This window comes from Leuciscus leuciscus, assembly GCF_965113295.1.
Source record: "Leuciscus leuciscus genome assembly, chromosome: 24".
In the NCBI taxonomy this organism is placed as follows: domain Eukaryota; kingdom Metazoa; phylum Chordata; class Actinopteri; order Cypriniformes; family Leuciscidae; genus Leuciscus; species Leuciscus leuciscus.
Window position 1 is genome coordinate 23,437,758 of NC_138723.1, and position 23,423 is coordinate 23,461,180.

General features: G+C 38.1%; 1 protein-coding gene and 1 long non-coding RNA gene across 3 annotated transcripts; one reads left to right on the forward strand and one right to left on the reverse strand.

Annotated features, from left to right (window-relative positions):
- The first annotated feature begins 1,117 nt into the window (after positions 1–1,117).
- On the forward strand, positions 1,118–21,534 carry vezf1a (vascular endothelial zinc finger 1a). 2 transcript variants are annotated; one of them, XM_082157615.1, is made up of 6 exons: positions 1,118–1,205; positions 10,002–10,771; positions 14,348–14,417; positions 14,670–14,835; positions 16,894–16,929; positions 18,644–21,534. In XM_082157615.1, exons 1-6 carry the CDS (start codon positions 1,170–1,172, stop codon positions 19,000–19,002), a joined length of 1,437 nt encoding a protein of 478 aa, XP_082013741.1. In that variant the 5' UTR covers positions 1,118–1,169; the 3' UTR covers positions 19,003–21,534. The 2 variants fall into 2 exon arrangements, with proteins under 2 accessions (XP_082013741.1, XP_082013742.1); XM_082157616.1 differs by lacking the exon at positions 16,894–16,929.
- Positions 12,830–14,338, reverse strand: LOC309489081. Its single transcript, XR_014202335.1, has 2 exons — positions 13,734–14,338; positions 12,830–13,474 (listed from the first exon to the last, which is right to left on the reverse strand). It is a non-coding gene; the product is annotated as an uncharacterized lncRNA (long non-coding RNA).
- Positions 21,535–23,423: the final 1,889 nt, after the last annotated feature.

Below are 23,423 nucleotides of genomic sequence, written 5' to 3' on the forward strand. Positions count from 1 at the left end.
GGTAGGGAACACATCGGAAAAACTATGTCGACCGATGCTCAAAAACGACCCGACTTTGCCCAATGGCGAACCGTCAGCTTAGTGTGTCCCGGCCATTACATAGGGAATTATTTGAGGGAACATTTGTAGTGGTGTAATAAATAGTGTACAACTGCAATAAATAGTGTACAACTGATATACGTACACTCAACAGCTAGAGAATACCCATAATGCACTGTGAGGGTCACACCGAATGAATTCCTGTATCTTGCCAGAAGAAAGCGCCCTCAGCTGAATCAATCATACATCCATTTTCCAAACCGCTTGTCCAATGTTGTGTAAAGCGTAATATCATACAAGTATAAATACCTTTTTAATGGATTATTAAATTGTTTAATTAAGGTTTATACATTCTAGTTTCCATAACAAAGTTCAAGAAAAAAAAGAAAATTTCTACTGGAGCTGCCAGTTTTCTAAGTTTCAAATAATTCAGCACAAACTATGCAAAAGCGGCAGCCCTTAAGCACTCAGCGGTAAAGCGGTAAGCACTCACACGTTTTCATTCACTCAAGTGGACTATATTAGTGCATTCATGTAGGGAATAATAGTTAATGAGGGTATAGGGGGTGATTTCCAACACAGCTAGGGACACTGAAAGGAACTATGAACAAATCTTTTTACTGAAAGTTTCAAAAGAGTCAAGTATTTTAGATGAATCCATTAAAATGCATAACGCTGCATTAAAAGTATAAAAATGTATATTAAATGTACAGATGCAGATGGAGCATGTTCAATCGTATAAATGCAGATAAATCCTGCAGTCAGTCTCGCGCAGTGAGTTATGACGAGTCTCGCGACAGTTCCGCGCTATTCATCAACTTCATCAATCCTGTTTTTTGGAGCGTCCCGAGAGCTTATCGAGATGGAGATGAAAAACAGGGGTGTTCTGAAACCACTAAATTCAGAACTTCATGACATTCGCCCCCGAGAGCATAGACAGAGTGCCTTGTACCGAAAAGTTTGTATAGGTATGTTCATATATTACCATAATGTAGAACTGAACGGTGTTTTATTGATTAAACAATTCAGACTGCTGTTGTATTCCCCCGTCCCAAGAGTGGTACGGTCCGCGGGGTGGCGGAAGTCTCGCTCTGCCATGTTGAGCGCTTTGTTTCTGTGAGTGAGACGCGATGATGGAGCAGAGCTGGAGCTCTTTCTTATTCCAGGTGAGAAACTCTTTCTCTTAAGCACACACGCACATTCACACGCAGTCCGCGCGCCGCTCGCTCATGCTGCCGTCCTGCCTGCTTCAGTCTGCTTTATGAACTGAGATATTTGAAACAGAGCAGTTGGAGCAAAACAATAGTAGATGAGTCCCGGGCGCCCAGCTGCGCTCCCTCTATAGATGTAGTAGTAGTAACACTCAATCTCAGTGTTTACACATCTATCTCTGTAGATCTAACACCATATCCCTGTTTCCTCCTCTTATCTCTTTAGATGTAGCCTTCTATCAATCAGTTTGTTACTCTATCTCTCTCTCTTTTGATCTTTCCTTCTGTCCCCCTATCTGTCTTTACTCCATCTATCCCGCTCTATTTCTCTTGTTATTCTGTCTCTGTCCTCTATCTATATTTCCCTCTGTGGATATTTTCATCTGTCTCTCTATCTGTTCATCCATCTGTCTATTCATTCCTTTATAGATCTTTCACTCTGTTTGCTTATGTCTGTCACTATCTCTGTTCGTCCCTCTACCTCCATCCATCTCTCCATTAACTCTCTATCTCTAGATCTGTCTATCATCTCTTAATGATCAATTCCTCTCTCTCTCCCTCTGTCTAATTTTCTGGAAAAGTTACAGAAATGAATATCTGAAAAAGTTATAAAATGTCTATAGTCAATATGTTATTAATTTTTTAATACAAATTTTATACATTTCATTTGGACAATGTGAATAAACGTGTCTATCTCATCAGCTTTGGGATAGCAGTAAATCTGAGTATAATGAGCTGCTCTGGTGACTCAGATGCTGAGGACTAGTTCACATGTAGCCTAAACTCACTTTATGAGGTGTTCAGTTGGATTGCTTTCTTAGTCACTTGTATCCTCCAGGCTTAAGTTTAACTTTCTGCTTTTCATTAGCCTATACCTTCTACAATGTGCATTGACTATTGCACCAGGTTCCTCTGTGTGTTAATATTGAAAATCATATCATGTGTTTTTGATGTCCGTGTATGTTCTTCTACTATAAATTACTGTAGGGCAACATGTCAGTGAAAGAGTTGTGTGTTTGATAACATGCTTTGTGTTCAGCACATGTTGAGCCATATGTGGGCTGCCTGGTGGATGAGTTTAGTTCTGCAGGCCTTCTTTATCTTTTTTTTATTGCCTATGTAATTGTGTTTGTAAGTGTGAAACATACTTTAATATATGACTCCTGGTAAACATTTTTGCTATAACGTTTGCTTTAATAAACCTGATATAATATTTCCATAAGCAATGGATGTTTGTTTTGCCCTAGAAGTTCTGCACGACTGACTGAGTCATTTCGCAGTCATTACTTGGAAAGTGAGATTAGACAAGTTCGATCCTTCTAATGTGACACATGCCACCACACAAAGCCTGTTTCTTTCTGTAATGTCTATTTCTCTCCTTCTCAATGAAAAGAGGTTGTGATTAATATAGATCTGGCTGAAACCTGTGGGGTCTGTTTCACTCTGATTGTGTGTTTGGTAGAGCATCATAGTGAATGAATGTGGTGACTTTGGGTTTTAGTCATGGACTTGGTGAGATTACAGAAGCTGTTCTGATAGTAAACTTCAGTTTGAGGGTGAATCACTTCAGTAGGTGTTTAGTGACGGAGCAAATCATTCAGGTCTCAAGATGCTCTTTTTAGAAGCTGACCTGTTTTTAACATGACTCTTGATAAACTAGTTGACCTCTAATCGTTTGTTCGACAGCTAGTCTAGAGAAAGTGTAGCCGAGAGAATGAAGAATTCCTGTAATCCATTTATCACCGAGCTGATGTAAGTTTGTGACTCATCATGAGTGACTGACTCCTAAAAGGTCCTTCATTTGTTGATCAGACACACAGCACAGACCTGCTCCGTCATCCCCGGGGGCCCATCAGCACCTTGCCTTCGGTGTTCAGTAGCTTTAGACTTTCATTCTTACTTGTACGGAAGATGAACTTTTCATGATTAATGAATGTGCTGACGTCCGACCGTCTGGGATGAGAGTGTTGCTCATTCGAGAATGTTTTTGGAGTCAGTGCCTCTGTCGACTCACCGGAGTGGAAATGTTTGCTGGGACACTCTTGCAGGGTCACAGTTATGGGCTGGGTGGTATGATGCTTTATATCGTCAAATGGTTTAAATGTGTCAACACACCAGTCTGTTTTATTGTTCATGCAACAATTTATCCAAAGGTGTGGTTTTAAAATCCAACATCAAATAATCAGCTGTTTTACAGTGACTTTAAATAGGCCTATGTCTTGTATTTTCAGTTTTGCAGTTCTTCTGTTTTTAATTGTTGAACATGATGAAACATGATGTGGAACTGCATTTGCACTGGTGCCAAATTTATCATTCATCTTTTGTTTGTGAAGTCTATTAAAAAAAAGAAAATAACTTTATTATTTTTCAATAAAATTTCAATTTATAGCCTATATTTTAATGGTCTATTGACTTCAAAACTTATGTGTGTATGTATGTATGTATATGTGTATATATATGTATATATGTGTGTGTGCATGTATATGTATATATGTGTGTGTGTATGTATGTGTGTATGTATATGTGTATATATATGTATGTGTATATATATATGTGTGTGTATATATATATTATTTATATATATATATATATATATATATATATATATATGTATATATATATATATATATGTGTGTATATGTGTGTGTGTGTGTATTTAAATAACAGGTTTATGATCCTTTATGCTTCTGCTCCTCCATGAGAGATACGAGACCGGTGCGTCTCACAGGTGTCGCTCATTATCAATCACGCCACCGGCCTCGCGCCGTGCTCCCTCGGCCTCGTCCTGCTTGCCACATACATATGTATGTATGTATGTGTGAATCTATGTGCCGTATATTTTCTTCTAGAATGATCATTTATAATATTACAATACATTACATTACAATAATTTCACTTACCTATTAATTGTCATTTAAGTGAAATTACTTAACTTGAATATACGAGCTTGATAAAAATGATCATTCTAGAAGAAAATTTCAGATGGCACTTAGAGGCTTTTGCATCTGAACTCTTCATATGTATGTATATATGTATATGTATATACACACACAATAATTTTTTATATAAAGATGTGTAAAATACTCTATACATCAGTTATTTTGAAAATTCAACCCCATAATGTATATTTCATCATTAAAAGTAAAATATGAATCTATTTATATTAATACGATTATAAAGACAAAACAACATGTTCTTTTTTTAATGTATACAGTTAGCGTGATATACAATTACTCATAGCATGATGTAAGATTGTGGTCATACCGCCCATCCCCAGTCCCAGTAAAACGCAACCTTCATGTGTCTGTGAAAATGTGTGAACTGCAGGGAGATTATGCTGTGGGATTTGTCCTTTAGGGTCTAATAGTTGTAAACAGCTGGGTTGTGTGGTGTTATGAGCTGTTTGCCTTCCCACAAGCACCCTGTTCCTTTTGTACTTTTATTTTGCCCGTTTAATCACTCTTTCTTCTTTGCTGTTTCTTTTCAAATTCAAATTTAAGAAAGCTTTACTCGAAAATGAATTACCATGTGTTTCAGCATCCAGCCCTGGCCCGTTGCGGATCTCCATTGTGCGGCCGCTGGCTTTTCAAAACTCCTTATTCTCTCGCTGAACTCGTTTTCTCTGTTATTTACGTTACACTGACCTCAGCCATCAGAGCCGATTTGTATCAAAATTGTCAGAGTGGCGTGAAGACACAGCAGGGCTACAGTCATTCTGCGTCACATGCTCGTGAAGTTCACACACACACACACACACACACACACACACACACACACACACACACACACACACAGCGGCCTAGTCTAGACTCGCATCCCCAGACGTACCCAGTAAAATGATGACTGGGATGCTATAGGAAGTGTGTGTGTGTGTGTGTGTGTGTGTGTGTGTGTGTGTGTGTGGAGATATGCAGTTCTCCTCATGAATAGAGGAACCAAATCGGAGAAGACTCCCGTACAAAGACCCCCTGCGGATCCGTGAGGGCATCCCCGCTCCGATTTGTGTCTATCACAATAGAGCAGATGAAATAAGGAGCAGAAAGAAGCATTGGTTTTTCTTGTCCTGCGTCTGCCTGCGTCGCGGTCAGTCTTGCGAGATGGATGGATGACGCTGAATGCGAGAGGTCAGGTATTTAACCCTGCCCTCTTCGTGATTGCAGGAAAGCACGCATCTTAATTGCAGTGTCCTCTTTTCACTGTGTCTGCAGAGACCAACAGCATCTCTTGCTCTTGATTAAGCATATGCAAAATGAAATATTTTATTATTTTCACTGACTGGGATAATGCATTTCCACAGTTTTTAACATTATAAAACTAGTCCTAGTTGTTTTTCCAGTTTTATAAAATGGTTTGTACATTTATAATACTATACTTTGTGTTATATTACCTTGCCATTAAATAAAAAATAAAAAAACACACTGCTGTGTGAGTATCTTTAACACAAAAGCTGGGGGAGTTATGGCAATTTTGACATCTTTCTCTCTTCTGACCAACGCAATCAGTCTCCAGGGCTGCACAATTTAAATTATGTTTAAATATATTAAAAAAATGATACAACCAAACCAACCAACATACATGTTTCACATTATTTTTGTGAGAAGAAAGCGTCCCTACAACTTATGAAAGTGAACAGCAGTTTTTTACTGCAGCATTACATAAAAAGTATGTGTAGTTTTAATGTCAGTGTAAACCAGGGGGTTTAGGGTTTCAGGTATAGGCCTACATTAGGTTTATTTAACAACAGAAATTGAATAATCAAATGTAAAAATAAAACACTGCTTAGTTTTCACTGTATGAATTCATTGTATATTGATTCATATTAAAGCTACAAAAGTTATTCAGTCAAGAGCAATGAGTGATTTTTTTCTCTTTGTCTTTTGTTGTTTGATTAACATTAAGTACACAGACGGCAGGTTTATTAGGCTGCTGTCACTTTAAGAGCTGCACGGATCCAATAGGTTGTTGCACACACGCTGTCTTTCTCAACTGTTTGGTCCACTTCAGACATAACTGACTGTGTATATGAATGCTCACCAAGACTGACATTTTGACATAAATTTGGCTATGGAAGAGAACTGAATTAGGGATCACGCACTGCCCGAGAGGCGGCTTCCTGTGTGCTTGAGTACTTTGTTTATTGTGTTTAATAACATTACGCATGTCACACTTATGTAACAGTTATGCGTCCAATCTGCTCTCTGCTGTCTGCAACGACCTAAAACTTGAGCTCCGTCCGAAATCGATACATGCTACATTTGAATTTGAACTTACTTCGCGAGCATTAAAAAAAGTATGTTCTATATGGTCTGAATGTGTGTAGTATGATTGTAATGCGGACGTACTACATTCGCCATGTTATCATTATCATGTGACCTACCAGCGTCAGTTGTGTCCCTTCACCTCCATTCATAGATCCTCTCCCGTGGCCTCATGGGATAGTAAAGTGTCAATCGAATGCGCACTTCAGATTCTCGCCAGAAGTAGTATAATCCGGGAACTTTTCGCCTACTGTTTTCGAATACTGTGAATTTGGACATACCACTCTGTTGGCGTACTGTTTTTGGCATACTAGCCTATATATAGTAGGGAAGTATTCGATTTCGGATGCAGCGTTGGACTTTTTTAAAAATCTTTTGGCATATTAAAATCATGCAGTCATCGCAAATGATACCTTTGTGATATTTTTTTAATTTCGATATATCGTGCAGCCCTACTCTCTACTTTTTCTCCACTGTCAGCATGCTGAAACTGTCTTTATGATGTTAAAAATATTTTTTGTCAATTAATTAGTCTGCCTCACTAATCAATTAGCTTGTCGGACGACTAATCAACCCATTCTCCTTCCTGATGCCCTCAGGCTGTGTGTGTGTGTTTCCTTGGCTTCTGAGAATTGACAGGCCTTGTTGTTTTATCATGACGGGAAGACGTGCCCTCAGGGGCCGAGCCCTAATAACGCCACCTTTGACCTTTTGCTGACTTTGTTCTGGTTTAAAATCTACATACGATTTTGTCTCATTAGTTGTGTGCAGTGAGTTCAACAGAGCTGGTTTGGGGCTGTTTCTCAGTTTTTGGGGGCTGTGCCTGTTTTAGATGCTCCATTGAACATCAATAGTGGGTGAACAGTGTGTTTGCCGCACTTTATTGGGTCTTTTAAGAGCCTCAGGCTGTGGGAGCATTGAAGTCTGATTCGTTTTAGCGAATCAGTTCGTTTGGGCTGTTCATAGATTAATTCAATGTATGTGTTTGTGATTGCTGTATATTCATTTGTGCTGACGCTGTGGCTCAGAGAAGATCAGTGTCTGCCGGGGCAGGTGGTTGTGATGTAGGTTAGCAGCGAGTATCTGTAAGCTTTTGCCCCTGGCCGTGTAAACAAATCCCTCATGCTGCTGTGTGTGTGTGTGTGTGTGTAAGGGAGAACTGAAGGAGTGTGTCCAGCCTCCCAAAAGCCTCAGTAAACAAACAAACATCCACCTCTGTTTCCAGGCCTGCGAGCTGGGTTTCCCTGTGTGTTGTTCATGTTGGCTGCATCCCAATTCACACACTTCTACTCTGTGAAAGTAAATAATTTGCTTATAATAGGAAAGTATGCGCTTTTTAAGAATGTTGTACGTCAGTATCGCACGTCATAAAATTGCATCATATCATGTTTAACTACTCGGGATTGCATTCCTTGTTGTTCTTATACATCTTAAGGGTAATATTTGCCCTTGAAAATTGAAAATTCATCCATTTCTTTGTTTATTGTATATGTGAAAGTAATGTTTTCCATTTCTATATATAATATACATTACTGTTTGGGGTTAAATTTTAAATTAAATGTTTTAAAAATATTTTATGCTCACCAAGGCTAACTTTACTTTGATAAAAAATTGAGTAAAAACATTAATATTGTAAAAAAATTATTCCTTTTAAAGCAGTTTAAATGTATTTTAAAAATGTATTTATTCCTGTGATGGCAATCAGCCATTATTCCAGTCTTTAGTGTCACGTGCTGATTTTGTTCATTACTGCATTTATTTGAAATAGAAATCCTTTGTAACATTTTTTTTTTTTATCATTTATTTATGAAAGTATTGATTTAAGAAAAAATCTTACTGACCCCATACTTTTGAACAATAGCATCATTTCTTGATTACAGTGCTACATTTGCTGCAGTTGTAGATTAGTTTTTTTATTAAAAGGCATAAAAGCAGTTTGCCATGGTACATGAAGCTTGGTGTCATTTAAAATGCATAGAGATCTGTTTATCTAATATCAGCCAGTGTGTTGCTTAATCAATTTCTAAATAAATGTTTCACATTCCCGTCCACCAATCAAGAGTTGTCTAAGTGCTGAATCTCTATCTCGCCCAAGTCCTTGTCATCTCATTCACAGGTTTAGTTTGTTTGTTCCTGACCCGCTGAATCATCTCTCTTGCGTTACGGTTAATTTAGCAGTCACATGAAGAACCGGGAGCATCTCGGCAGATCGGTTTACGCCGGACAGATTTAGATTCCTCAGCGGCCCGGCGTTGTTTTTGAGTTCAGTTGATCAGAGAGAGCAGAACACACAGGCTCTGTCCTGTACCCTGTGTTCATGCCAGCATGTGCTCTATCACGACTGCAGCGTAATCTGTGTCATTAGTTTGGGGCCTAGATGACACTTTTGATAACACTGTGAATCATTCTGAATCAGGAATTCTGAATCCAGTCATTAGCCCAGCATGAATTTCTGTGTTTGAAGAGGAGAAACTTGACTCATTTGATTTAATGAGATGTTTCTCAATGGAGTGCCTCTTCCTCCTGCCAGCTGTCGTGTCCAGTGTGTGTTTGTATGTATGTAACGTGAGCGTGTGTGTGTTCATTCCTGAACTTCTGCTCATCGTTAGTCACCCCACAGGCTGCTGAAGGGCTGATGGGAACACAGAAGAATACACACACACACACACACACACAACACAGCAACTCTGTGCAGGATGGGCTCGGGCTATATCGTCTGTAATGTATCCTTGAGATCAGAGTTTTTCATCTCTGTTCAAACGTACTGGAGCCCCAGAGTAAAATTCTCTCGAGAATTCTTTTTTTATCTAAAGGAAAAATAAATGTGAAGGCCGGTGTATGAGACAGCTTTCACATCTGGGCATCTACATTGCGAATATGTGCTTGTGTGTGCATATATGTATCCTATTATATTATTAGGCTTAATAGGCTATATATTAATATTTATAGTAAATAATATATAGATTTTTTTTTCTAATTTAAAGATTATGCCATGTTTGCTGGCTGACTTTAATTATAGCATGTACAATTCTTTATGTATATTGGGAATACTTAAACCTGTTGTAAAACAGTTATAGATTATGTTTATAAACAGATTAGGTTTTTGGGTTTTTTTTATTTTATTTTAAACAGACCACCGTTTGATTATGTTTTATTTTTTGGGGTCGGGACTCGGCACACATGACAGTTGAGATTGATTGATTGATTTAATATTTTATTTATTATTTTATTATACTGACATTTATATTTTATATAATTTTTATTAATTCATCTCATTATCATATTGCATTTTATTTTTATAATTTTTTTACTATTATGATGTTATCTCATCTTTTTTTTTTATACTATTATTTTAAATTGCATTTATTTGTATTTATAATGTCATCCCAATTGTTATCCGCCATAATTTTGGCCAATGCTGTAATTAATACTTTTTTTGTCAGTACATCACAGTCTTTAACCTCCCTGCCCCGGTCCTGTCTTCTCTTTCCAGCAGGCTAATGAAGCCCTTCACCACCAGCACCAGGTGGCCCCAAACAGCCTGCTGCCACTGCTGAACTCTGAGCCACAGGACCAGAAGCCTGTGATGCCCATTCCGCTGGACCACAAGCCCCCTGTCAGCGCAGCCGAGCTCCTAAAGGACAATGTAGCCAGCGGGACGGGGGGAGGAGGGGGTGGGAACGCTGGAGGGGGCGGTCCGATGGCAGTGGTCAAGAAAGAGCACAAGAGCAAGACGCCATTCATCTGCGGCTACTGCAACAAGGCCTTCCGTGACAGCTACCACCTTCGCCGCCATGAGTCCTGCCACACCGGCATCAAAATGGTGTCCAGACCCAAGAAGACGGCGCAGGCGGCGCCCACCATGGTCTCGCTCATCTCCACCTTGCCCCGCGAGACCACGGGTGACCCTTCCTACATCTCAACCGTCGCTGGCATCCTCTCCACGGCGACCACTTCCACGTCCTCCGCTTCCACTGTCATGTCCCCGACGTCCATGTCCAACGTGACCCAGCACAGCGCTCCCAAAAAGCCACCCAAGCCCGTAAAAAAGAACCACGGCTGTGAAATGTGCGGGAAAGCCTTCCGGGACGTTTACCATCTGAACCGTCACAAGCTGTCGCACTCGGACGAAAAACCGTTCGAGTGTCATATATGCCAGCAGCGCTTTAAGAGGAAAGATCGCATGACGTACCATGTGCGCTCACACGACGGAGGTGTCCACAAACCCTACGTATGTTCTGTGTGCGGAAAGGGCTTCTCAAGGTATGTGGGGCTTTTGCATTTCTTGTAAATTGGCTTAGATTTAATAATCAGTGTGTTTGATTTAGAATTTAGGGGTTCAGAATTATAATGAATTTAATGATTCTGGTTCAGATTCCAATGAAAAATTCTGGTTCTTTAATGATTCTTTTGAGGAAGCCCCTCCCTTTTTGATCATCGAAAAATATATATATATTTTTTTTTATTACTTTTATTCAGCCAGGATGCATTAAACTAATCAAAAATGACAGTAAAGACATTTATAATGTTAAAATAGATTTCTAATTCAAATAAATGTTGTTCTTTTGCACTTTCTAGTCATCAAATATTTCTTAGACAGCACAACTGTTTTCATTAAATCAGCATATCAGAATTCAGGAATAAATCACAGGAATAAAGAACATTTTTAAAATGCAGATTTATACGATAAACTGGTTTGGTTTGAGTCTTTTTGACTGGTTGATTAAAAATAACCGGCTCATTTGATTGCGTATTGGCCTACTGGTCACTATAACATTCTAAGAATTTTTTTGTTGTTGTTGTTTTTTAATTCTCATTGCATAAATTCAACCCGTATTTGAATCGGACTACAAGCTAAAAAGAGACTAAAAAAGCATAATTTTACATGGTAGATTTAGTAGTTCAGTATAATCTATAATGAAACCGAACATCATGAAATCATTTTTAAATATGATTTAAGATTGATTTGAAATCAAATCATTTCTTGATTCCAATCTCTACAAATAACACCATATTTTCACTTTCAACAATGCTTAAATGTACTATACATTAATAGCAAATGTTAAAAGTAGTAATAACTCCTTTCCATATGCTGTTTGTGGATTCTGATGATGTCAGTGCATTTAATACTGTCTGTTGAAATATGTGTTCAAGGCTCGAGCTGAATCCACCATCTGCTGTTCTGATGATGTTAATTTCATCTCGTTCCTATTGGCTGCCGCTGGCTGATTTATAGTTGTTGTGAATGGATCTGACTGGCTTCCTTTGTAGGGCCCAGCATGCCGAGGGTCTGCGTGAACAGAAGGAGGAGGGGGTGCTCTTATTCCTCTGTTATTCCCTCCTGTTTGTTCTGTCTTAGAGGATCAGTGCTGGGGTTTCCTTTGAGTCACTCAGGGGCCACAGACACACGGCTGCTTTAGGAGTCTCGTCTATAATGTCTCTGAATATCCAGAAAAGCATCAGAGAGGCCTCACTATCCCTGAAATTAATCCTCGGATTATTAATCACGCACTGACACAAGTCAAAGCACAGAGATGAAAAGAGCTGTTTTTAGAGCTCTGGCTGTTCCTGAGAACATAACCTGAAACAAAATGTCCCAGTCTCCTCTGGCAGGTTGTGTCACGTTCATATTTAGTGTGTTTTGTAAACCCGAATTCAATTGTTCTCCTCCATATGCCCATTTTAGGCTGCAGATTTTGTTACAAAAGTTCCTTTTTAAAAAAATTTTTTTATGGTGTAATATAACACCATTTGTTATATTTGTAAGTTGTGACTGAGGTAGCAAAACTTTAAATCTAAACATTAGAAGCAGGGTTATTTTACTGTCATCGAGATACTATTATAGTTTTTAGTTTTCATATTTCTGAATTCGATTTTATTTGTATGTTTTCCATTTCATTTTAAAGTTTTTCTTTTTGTTTAGTTTTTTTCAATCTATAGTTTTCATTCATTTTTATTTTATTTTTAGTTATTTTAGTACATCAAATTAAACTAAATGAAAATGTGAAATTTTTCCTTGGCAACTAGCTGAAATTAAGTTTGTTTATATCTATCTATCTATCTATCTATCTATCTATCTATATCTATATATATAATAATTATATAATATATCATTTTTTTCAGTTAATGTTATTTCAGGTGATTTCATTTTATTTCAAGAACACATTTTTTATAGTTTAATCCTGGTTAGAAGTGTTTGTTTTACTTAGATTTTATGTTACATTGGAATTGTTGTTGCAAACAAATTATTGGAGAAACTCTATCGTTCAAGAGTTTGGGGTTGGTAGGATTTTTTTTAAATTATATTATGCTCATCAAAACTAAAATGTGATGTCAAAGCTGAATTGTCAGCATCATTACTCCAGTCTTAAGAGTCACATGATCGTACAGAAATCGTTCTAATATGCTGATATAGTGCCACTAGAGACCATTAACAACTATCATGAACAAACCAAATACGTTGTGATGAATTATTCTTAGAAATATATAGAAATAAATACCTCTGTGTCAGAGTGTTCTTATTTGAACATATATTACATTTGAAGACGCGCTGTTAGATATTAAATATTGTTACAGTCATATTTTCCATGTGTTGGTAGTCAAACACATGCTCTGACTGCATCGTGGGGAGAATGCAAACAACACTTTTGTGTTACTGTTCTGAGGTAACACACTTACAACGCATCCAAATGCAAAGCTGAACGCTATTCGTATTCTCCGCTGTAATACGATCTCATGCATAATGCAGAACAATGATTGGATTAAAAGAGTTAATTCTTAGAAATAATGTGGAGGAAAGCTCAGAAACGGATGATGTAGAAACGGATGATGTAGACACGTAGTCTCCAGCCATGGCAGTCAATCACCACTCCAAATTAACGCATATACCTCACTTTTCGTTGGTTTAACTTTGCTTTTTAAACCGGAATAGCGAAATGGCTCAGAAAAAAAACGAAAAAATAACTTCTCCCGGTATAATAAACATGAGTGCTATCACTGTTTTCGTTGATGTGGAGCCTGTACATGTCAACATCTTAAAAAATGTGTTTTAGGTTGTTGTTGTTTTTTCCAGTATTTTTGCTGTTATTCTAGCTTTTTAATTTGTTGTTATTATTTCAAATAAAAAATCATAAAAAAAAAGTGTTTTAGGGTTTCATGACCCCATCCTTGCTGAATAAAAAAAATCGTATTGACCCCAAACTTTGGAGCTGTAGTGTATCCCCACAAAATATGTTAATATTCAGATTGCATTCATTCACAACAATCGCAAGTTGCACTGCACTTCACATGAACCGAATTCTGTATGGACTCCAGCACAATTCATTGCCGTGCACCTCGATTTTGGAAGATGCTTCACATCTATCAATAAACCGAATATTATATGCCAGAGGTGTTCAATCCAGCTCCTGGAGGGCCACTGTCTTGCAGAGTTCAGCTCCAACCCCAGTTAAACACACCTGAACCAGCTCATCAGGGTCTTACTGGGACATACTAGAAGGCAGGTGTGTTGAGGCAAGCTGGAGCTAAACTCTGCAGGACAGTGGCCCTCCAGGACCGAGTTCGGACATCCCTGTTATAGGCAATAAAGCTTTAATCCAAACCAAAATCTGTAGTGGTAAAGCAACATAAGTTTGCGTTCTATTAACTGTGAACAGTAAGTAGTGCTGGTGTAGCCCAGTACTGTAAGCCACACCTGCATTAGGTTTTCTAGGTCACGGCATCTGATGAATCTGCAACTTAGAGACAAACTCGTCAAAACTGTCTCTCAGAGGCAAAGTACAGCAGACACTATGCTGTTTTCTTCTTTGCCATGTTTTAAATTTTCCCCTCTCCTCTTAGGCCTGACCATCTCAGCTGCCACGTAAAGCATGTTCATTCCTCAGAGAGACCTTTCAAATGCCAAGTAACGGTAAGAACCAGAACCCATTCATCCCATTTATGCAGTTGTGCATCTAACAATGCGCCGCTAGTTGCTGGTACCCAAACATTGTACTCCATAAAGGGTTAATAACGAGGACTTCTCCATAAAGGGTTAATAACGAGGACTTCTTGAAGTTAAAACGTCACACACGTAAATTTTGATTAGTAATAAGTGATTCAAGGAAAAGTTAGAATTTTGGCTGTAAATGATGTAAATCTACATGTCTTGTGTCCATAATAGGCCTGTACATCAGCCTTTGCCACCAAAGACAGACTTCGGTCGCATATGATTCGGCACGAGGGTAAAGTCACGTGCAACGTGTGCGGAAAGATGCTGAGCGCTGCCTACATCACCAGCCACTTAAAAACACACGGACAGACCAGCTTTAACAATGCCTGTAATAAAGGTAAGTGCAACATGATTGGTTGCCCCAACAGCCAATCAGCCTGTAGTCTGTACGACAACGTTCCCAGCTTCTCTGGGTGACTTATGTAGCTCTAGCACCAACATCCTTCTACTAATACTCTGTTCCATCCTTTTTTCTCTTCTCCAAGCTCTTTTATGTCCCTTCAGCTCCCAAACTCTCTTACACATACTCAAGTGCAGTAGTGAGAGGTGACTTTATCCTGCTCAGAGTGTTTTTAAAAAAATCTCTGAAAAACTGAGAACCGGCCAGAATGACAACGTTACAATAATGCCTACAATAAATTATACCCCATTGTAATTTTTTTGAGTCCTACACTTCTTTCAGAACATATTTTAACATCCAAAGTATATTTAATTCAGTGTTTTCATGATATCACAGGTTATTCTGAAAACGTTTTCGCTTGGTCCCGTCCCCGGTCCTTTTACTTTTGAGTTTGGTTTGAGAACAACATACTTTAGGGGCTAGAGCGGAGTCCATTTTTAAGCCCAGAGCTCTTTCTGAGATGGAGGAATGGTTCAGGTTGGTGGAAAATGGTCTTCTTATGAAGCACAATGAATCGTGGGAGTGAAGTCTCTGTAAAGTGGACTTTAGGGGCATTTAAAGCAATTATTTTTGAGTACTTCTGTTTGGAATGATACTTGAACATGGCTGATGTGATTTCTTGAGCCAGAAGCCCTTTCCCAGTAATATTGCGTTTCTTTTTGTGAAGTTTTTTTGAACTTTGGTTGTGCATTCCATCATATTTCATTGGTCATGGCATTTGATTTGTATGTTCAGAGATTAAATTAGTCAAGCATATCAGTGGAGGAGGCCAATGCTTTGCTTTAGGCAGAAACTGCTCTGACAGAACCGGATCCTTTCTGAGGACAACAGGGTCAGGAAAAGGTCTAATCTAGATCTAATGCAAGGATGTAAAGCAGTCAGCAGTACTCTGGAAATGTGTACTGTCATTTACTTGAATTCGTATTTAAGGAGTGGAGTTCCCTCAAATTCATACCTGTGGTCTCAGTTTGTCTCAGAACTGTTGTGCTATTTAGTGATAGGTGCCATTATGTTTGCTTGGATATTTTTCATGAATTAACCCACTGATCCCCATTTCATGATCCATCTCTGTCATGTAGTTTAGTTTTTTCTTCTTTTTTTTTTTTTACATTTCTGTCTGCTTTGAAAGTGATTAGCAAATTTTTTTTGACACTGATTCTTGTAGATTTTATTTTTTATTTTTTTTATAGCCAAAACTATTTGTACAGGTTTCAAAACAAATTGCCACATTTTATTGACAGCATCTGTGACTATGCTGTTGATTACCACAGAATATTATTTTGTAATTCTATTATATTAAAAAGTATATTTATAATATTTAAAAAATTGTCACCTCAAATTGTTTGCACATTTTATATTCATTTTTATATTTTTATAAAATATATTTTTATATATTTTTTTGTAATTAATATGAGTATATTAATAATTTTGTCTTTTGCCTCAGACATATTGATAATATTATATAATTTATTATATTATAGTAATTATATTACACCTACATTTACAAATATTTTTGTCTTATTTTTGTTTTTCAGTAAAAAAAAATATTATTAATATAATAAAATGTATTATATATTTATTTTATTATTGTATATTTATTAGAAATACATTTAAAATAATTGTTTGTAATGCCCTTACAATGAACATCTGTGGAGCAAGTCATTTTGAAGGTTTTCTACGAAGAATTTTTGCAAACTGATGGACGAGTTTGTTTTTTCTGTGCTAAATGTCAACATGCCATTCATGCTGTCAATAGAGTTTAACCTGTTTTGAACCTGCAACATTTACATTAAATTGTTTCTGTTTCTGTTGAATTGGATAAAATGGCTTGAATCTGTTTATGATGATAATGAACAAATATCTCCTTTTATAAAATATTCATGTCTGAATTCACACTAAGCATAAATACTGCAACCCTGCGTTGCTAAAAGTCCCATAATGCATCACTGCTGGCAGCTGCCTGCCCATCATAACCCTCTGTCTATTTCTAAATAGGAGACTGGCAGTGGAACCACTCAGGGCTCCGAAAAGGTAAAAATGAAACAAAACAAAAAAGGTGGAAAAGCAGATACACACACATTAAAAGTTTGCTCTCTTCCGTCTCCGCTGTTACCAAACGAAGTTCGATCACAAATGCTCACACATGTCTACAGGTTCCTTTACATCATTTGACACACCAGTCTAGACACCCAGAGAGTTTGGGAGCGGAATACACACAAACCCTGAACACGCATATTATGGCGCGTTTCCACCGAGCGGTACGGTACGGTACGGTACGGGTCGGTACCCTTTTATTTGCGTTTCCACTGCCAAAAGTTGAGAATGGTACCAAAAAGCCGAACCGTACCGTACCACTTTTTGGGTACCCTTCCGTTGGGGTACCTAGCACAGTGGTACGGTACTAAAAGGTGGAGCTAGACTCACTGCAGGACGTTGATTGGTTGACAGAGAATCGTCACTTGCGCGTGCTACGAGGGGAATGACAACATAAGAAGCGCCATTTTTTAATATACAGTTTAATATAATACTACTGTTACTGTGTCACGAAATGTAATTTTAAGAGTTTTTCAGGCGAGAATGTAGTTGTTTAAAGCTCAAATCTGTGGTTTATTTATAAAGATGATTTGTTTTTCCCCGGTTGTGAGATCCATGCGATCAGCGGGCGCTCGGCGCTCATGTTTCCCGGCTGGATGAGCCTTTCCTCGGCTATAGTTCTTCTGACGTTCGCCGATGACTCCGACGGTAGTGGTTAAACATGAGATATAATTCGTCTTGTGTAGACCTAACGGGCGATCTTTGGTCTCGTGAATATATAATTCGTTCCCTGTCAATCGTTTTGGCTGAGCTAAGTTTAGTTTCATATTATAGGCTATTTGTATTTAACTTTACTGTTGTAGCGCAGCATTTGGACATTTGACTGAATTGTTTGCTTTATTTCTTATTGTATAGCTTCTTGTACCTTTTACTTAAACTTTTATATTGGCTATTATTGATAAAACTGAAATTTTACAAAAAGAAATATGGTTTCTTGTCATTTTCTTATTATAAGATTATCACTGATGTTTATTGCAACATTTGTACAAATGCATATATTGCCTGTAATATGTGTAATTTTTTTTAGTATTTAAACGAAAAGAGGTAACGTTAGGGTTGTGTTTTAAATTTCGTTTTGTTATAAATAGAATAACGTATAACGTGCAGTGAATAATCAATATGCGTTGCGCATGAACCACATTTGTGTCCCTATAATGTTTAATTTATTTAAATGAAAACGAAAAGAGGCAGAGTAGTGTTTTATAACATATTTCGTTTTATTGTTGCTTAAAATGTACATACAGAGTAACAGAGATAACCGGAGTAGCAGAGCGAGCTGAGTGACGCTTTTAAGAACGCGCTGTACCATTTGCATGTAGGAGTCGCACATGGCAAGTACAAACTTTGCGTAGTTAATATTGAGAAAAGCCTAATGTCGGCGCTTGTCTTCTTGTGACAAACATGTCGAGGAGCAAGAACAAGATCTGCTGTATATGTCATCCATTGTAGTTTACTATGTTCTTCTTCGCGCGAAAATGACGTCGATCGAAACACCACGCCTATCAAGTAAGGGTACTGTTGGCAGTGGAAACGCTAGCCAGATCATGGTTAACAGACCCGAACCGTACCGTACTGTACCGTACCGTACTGTACTGCTCAGTGGAAACGAGCCATTAAACGCTTCTCCTGTCTCTTTCTCCGTGCTCTACAGACAACACTGAAGTCTGCAACTCTGCCTCCTCCACACCGGTCTCGGTCTCGTCCCCCATCACCACTGCAATGAACCGTGGCCACACCAGCAACCCCGTTACCATAGCAGCCCAGATGAACATCTCCACCAACACGGTCAACATCACATCTCCCGTCAGCCTGCAGCACCCGGTTACCATCACCGGCCCTGTGAACATCGCCTCCGTCAACATCCCAGCCACAGGGTCCATGAACATCGCCCACCCGGTGGCCATCACAACACCCATGTCCATGAACATCGGTGGCCCGCTCAACATCGCCATGAGATCAATGGACAGCATGTCCTTCCTGTCCCAAGTCTTGCCGTCTTCTCCCTGGTAGAAGCGGCCCCTGACCAGCCTTTTTAGCCCTGACCTCTATGTGACTGACACCTGTGTGGCGTGAACAAACCCATCCTGTGGCAACTCTGGTGGAAGAGTAGCACGGGTCGATCCAACTCTCTCTGGCCTTTGGATACGTTTGCATTTTGCGCACAAGGTGAGCAGCTCGGTAGCGGGGCATTTCGCAAGCTCCTCTGAGCACTTCAAAACCCTGACGGACGTTTTTAAGGACAAATGCAATAATCGATGTGCATTTCGAACACTTTTTTTATAAGCAGAGTGCCGATGGGTTCTTCAATGATGTTGAGGCGTGATCAGTATTTAAGAAAATTCATTAGAAAGTGACTTTAGCTTCCATTGGGAGGGAGGATTTTAAAAACTTTTTTTTTTTTGAGTGCGTACATCCGTGTAGCAACTTTGAAGAGGTACAGTTGAGAACAATTTTTGTTTTCTTTATTAATAGTGTTCGGCAGGTCACGGTTTACGACTTTTTAGTGGGGGAGGGCAGCTTCCTTTTCTTATTGTTTACGTCGCCATTGTTAGCTTTTGCATACAAAAGAAAACGTTTGGAGGAAGGAAAGAGAGTCTTGCACTGAAAGCATATCCCTAGTCTAAAGAGGCAGTATTATCTAAATATAAATATCATGATAGTATGGCCCTGTCCAAAATTGCGCACTTGATGTGGTTGCTGCGGTTTCTTTTGCACGCATCCGTGAAGTCCATGAAGACCGTAGGGTTTCCCCTTTGTAATTTTATGGGTGAGAAAGGTGCTCAAGAGCGCCACATATGCACACTGGTGCAGACTTCCAAGCATACTACTAAGTCTGTGGAGCATTACTTCACCAAAGTGTGGATTCTAAGGAGTCAAGTACGCCATTTGGGACAGGGTTTATGAACTGTAGATAAACCAGCTCAGTCAAAACAGAGCCATCTAGAGGTTGGAGTCACGCATTGACACCCTTTAATTTGGACTTTTGTTGCCTGATTTTGTTGTTAAAAGTATTTTATAACCTCGTTTTTTGTATCTTTATATGATTTTTGTAAGATCCCTGTTCTAGAAATAGGCTGAGAATAGGAAATGAACATGAATAATTCCAGGAAACTGATTTGGAATTATTCATGTTTGTTTGTAAATATAGTTCACTTTATTTTAGGTTTTATTTTTTGTTGTTTTTTAGATTTTCTTGTTTGTTTTTTTCTGTGTATTTTGTATGTTTTAGGTTTTATTTTGCGTTTTGTTTTGTTTTGATTCATTAGTTTGATCTTTTTGTTTAATGTTTTTGTATGTTTTAGGTTTTATTTAGTTTTTTGTATTAGAATTTTTTTTCTTTTATTTATATATTAGGTTTGTTTTTGTTTTGTAGTTATTTTACCTGTTATTTCCACAGCGGCACCATCCTGCTCATTTTATTTGCTTCCGGTGATTAATATTGCATCTTTTTTTCCAGTGGTTTGGACTCTGTAGGTTGGTTGTATTTTGCTGTAGCTAAAGCCCAGAAGCACCATTTACCATAAAAGCACGTCTTCAGTCTGAAATAAAGAAGAATGTTTACAGACTGCTTCTGGAAATTTCTACACTGTGGTGGGTGGTTACATGCCGATCTGTTCGAACTGAAGAGTTTTATAATTTTGTGTTAATGAGAACACACTTAACAGTATAAGTAGGAAGAGTGAGCTGCCACTCACTACACGGATCTGCCGCCAATGTGATGGAAATTTAGGTACATTATGTCGGCCACTTCCTCTATATGCTTCCTGTGGATGGAGCAGATGCCAGAGAGAAGAGACTGCTGTAGTGAAAACACTAATTATTCGACTTGTATGCAATTTTTTGTGGGTAGTTTTCCCGCCACAGCCTGTGATGTGATGATCTGGAGTGTCTGAATGGATGCCGTCCACCCCAGCACTGAGTCTCAGGAAGGGGATGCTTTATCCTGATCAGACACAATGAATCCCTGATCCGTGTGTGTGTGCGTGTGTGTGCGCGTGTGTGTGTGTGTGCGCGTGAGCCGTTTGATTCTCCCGTCACACTAGAACAAACAAAAGCATGTTTCCATAGTTTAGTTTGTGGGGGAGAGTCAGAATGAGCGTTTATGCATTTCTTCAGTAGATGCATTATAATTGCCTTTTATTTGCCAAATTCAAACCAATTATGATATCCAATGAAGTGAAGATATTTGAATTGAGTCTAATGTTGTTTTGATTCAGTTGATGAACTGGATGATTTTTGGAGCCCCTGTGAAAGCGGTTGAATGTATATGTTTGTACAGAAGTGTTTAGCTCAGAGGATCTTAGAGTACAGATAGACATGTGAGCGAAGAAAAGCAAAATAACCTTTTATAAAACTTTTGTATTAGTACATTAACAATGGTAATTTTGTATATACGAAGGCTAGGCTTTCTGAGTAGCAGAAAGAAAAACATTCCTACATTTTTTTTTAATGTAAGTTTGTCAGAAATAATTATGTAAACATGCGCAATGTTTTATGTGCCTTTTTATTTGGGTTGTCTAAATAAAAAACTGTAAAACATGATTGCTGTATGTGCATTTAAGCGAGATCTACCAGCGTTTATTGTCAATAATTATGAAATGTAGTATGAAAACGATCCACCTCAATTTTTGTCTGCATGATAAAACTGATACCTCATGTTAACATTTAATATTTTATTACATTCTTGGCCTCTTCACACATATTTACCTTTGGGGTTTTTTATGACCAAAATGTTTTATTATTTTTCAAACATAATGAAAGGTAATGCACAAATATAGAAATATATTCCATCAACAATCGGATTCATGAAAAAAAGAAGAGAACAACAAATGTACCTTGTTTTATTTAGTTTTATTTAGGGACAATACACTAGGCATTGTTACACAGACAACCAATGCCGTGTACACAGGGCATATAGCATAAAGCTAATTTGCGGGTCTTGTCCCTGATTCCCTGCAGTCATGGAGGGACAATTTTTTTTATGAAATGGAATATAGTTTTTCTAGTTATGCCTAGATATTTATTAATATCAGAGATATTATTTATTTGGACCATATATATACACATGATTACATGAGTAAGATATTTTGCTGGAAATCTGTCTAAAAAAATCTGTAAAGGTACACAAGGAATTCTGAGTTCAGCCAATGGGAAGGCAGAAGACCAGCAGTCACTCTCAGCTCAGGCAGTGGGACAGATATTTGGCTCAACACTTGATAATGTGTCAATTCACCATTTTCAACAATCAGGCATTGCACATCACATATAGGAAAGTTTTCTCAATCCATGATCTTCACCAAAAAAAAAAAAAAAAATCGTTCATCTCTAATTCATGGCTCTCCATCTGGCCATGTTTAAATGCCCCCCTCCCCCCACACTAGTTCCTTAATCTTACAAGCTTGCTTCTTTTCTTCGCGGAATCTCAAATTGGTCGTTAGGACTCATTTCCATGTGCATTGGCTCTATTGGTGCGCGTTCACGGCCTCACGCTTGCCGCATCATTTGATCAGGCGTGACGCGCCCCTGGGATCCCAATACAATCAGCCCTGGGTTTAATCTCGTGTCTATGAGCAGGTGCTTCGGGTTCAAGGTCTTTTGTTTCACCCCTCACTGTCGCCTCACAACGGGGATAAAAGACAATGAGACCCATTGAAAGAACAATTGCGCTTTTTTCAGGGCGCCGCTGTTCACCATCTGCCCGTGTCTGTAAGTACAGGCAGCTGTATTAGTATTTGAAGAGCATTTCTTTTCGTTCATTCATATTCATGAAAACATCTCATTTAGATATTACAGCAACATCCAGCACCTATACAAGTCAACAAGACAGGGGTTTTGTGTGTAAACATTTGGAAATTGAGCCAAAAATATTTCTTAAAAAAGCCGCGTTCGAAACCGTCATAAAATAGCCAATTAAGGCTCTAAATTGTTTTGTATCTGTAAACGTTAGGATAACGACGTATTAATTGGTGGAAAAACTGTAATATTCTTCTAAATTTATTTATTTTTTGTTATTGTGATAAATGAAAACTAAGAAATATAATTTATCTCTAAAGATGTGTGTATATCCTATATAGACTACATTTCTTTCAAAAACACACACACACACACACACATATATGTATGTATATAATGTTTTTGAAAGAAATGTAGTCTATTTAATCTGTAAAAAATACAGTAATACAATAAATAGAATAATATTAAAATGTAATTAATTCATGTGATGGCAGATTTTCAGCTTCATTACTCCAGTCGTCAGTGTCACATGATCCTTCAGAAATCAATCTAATATGCTGATGCTCAAGAATCGTTTCTTAGGCTATTATTTAAATGTGTCAATGTTGAAAACAGTAATATTTTTGTGAAAACCTTGATATTATTTTTCAGGATTCTTTAATGAATAGAACGTTCATAAAATAGCATTTTTTTTTTTA

What these genes read in the sequence shown, in the direction of transcription:
- vezf1a (XM_082157615.1), top strand. Translation starts at nt 1,170, where the DNA reads ATGATGGAGCAGAGCTGGAGCTCTTTCTTATTCCAG. An exon ending in CTTTCAAATGCCAAGTAACG is followed by an intron (nt 14,418 to 14,669) that starts GTAAGAACCAGA and finishes TGTCCATAATAG; the next exon opens with GCCTGTACATCAGCCTTTGC. An exon ending in TAACAATGCCTGTAATAAAG is followed by an intron (nt 14,836 to 16,893) that starts GTAAGTGCAACA and finishes ATTTCTAAATAG; the next exon opens with GAGACTGGCAGTGGAACCAC.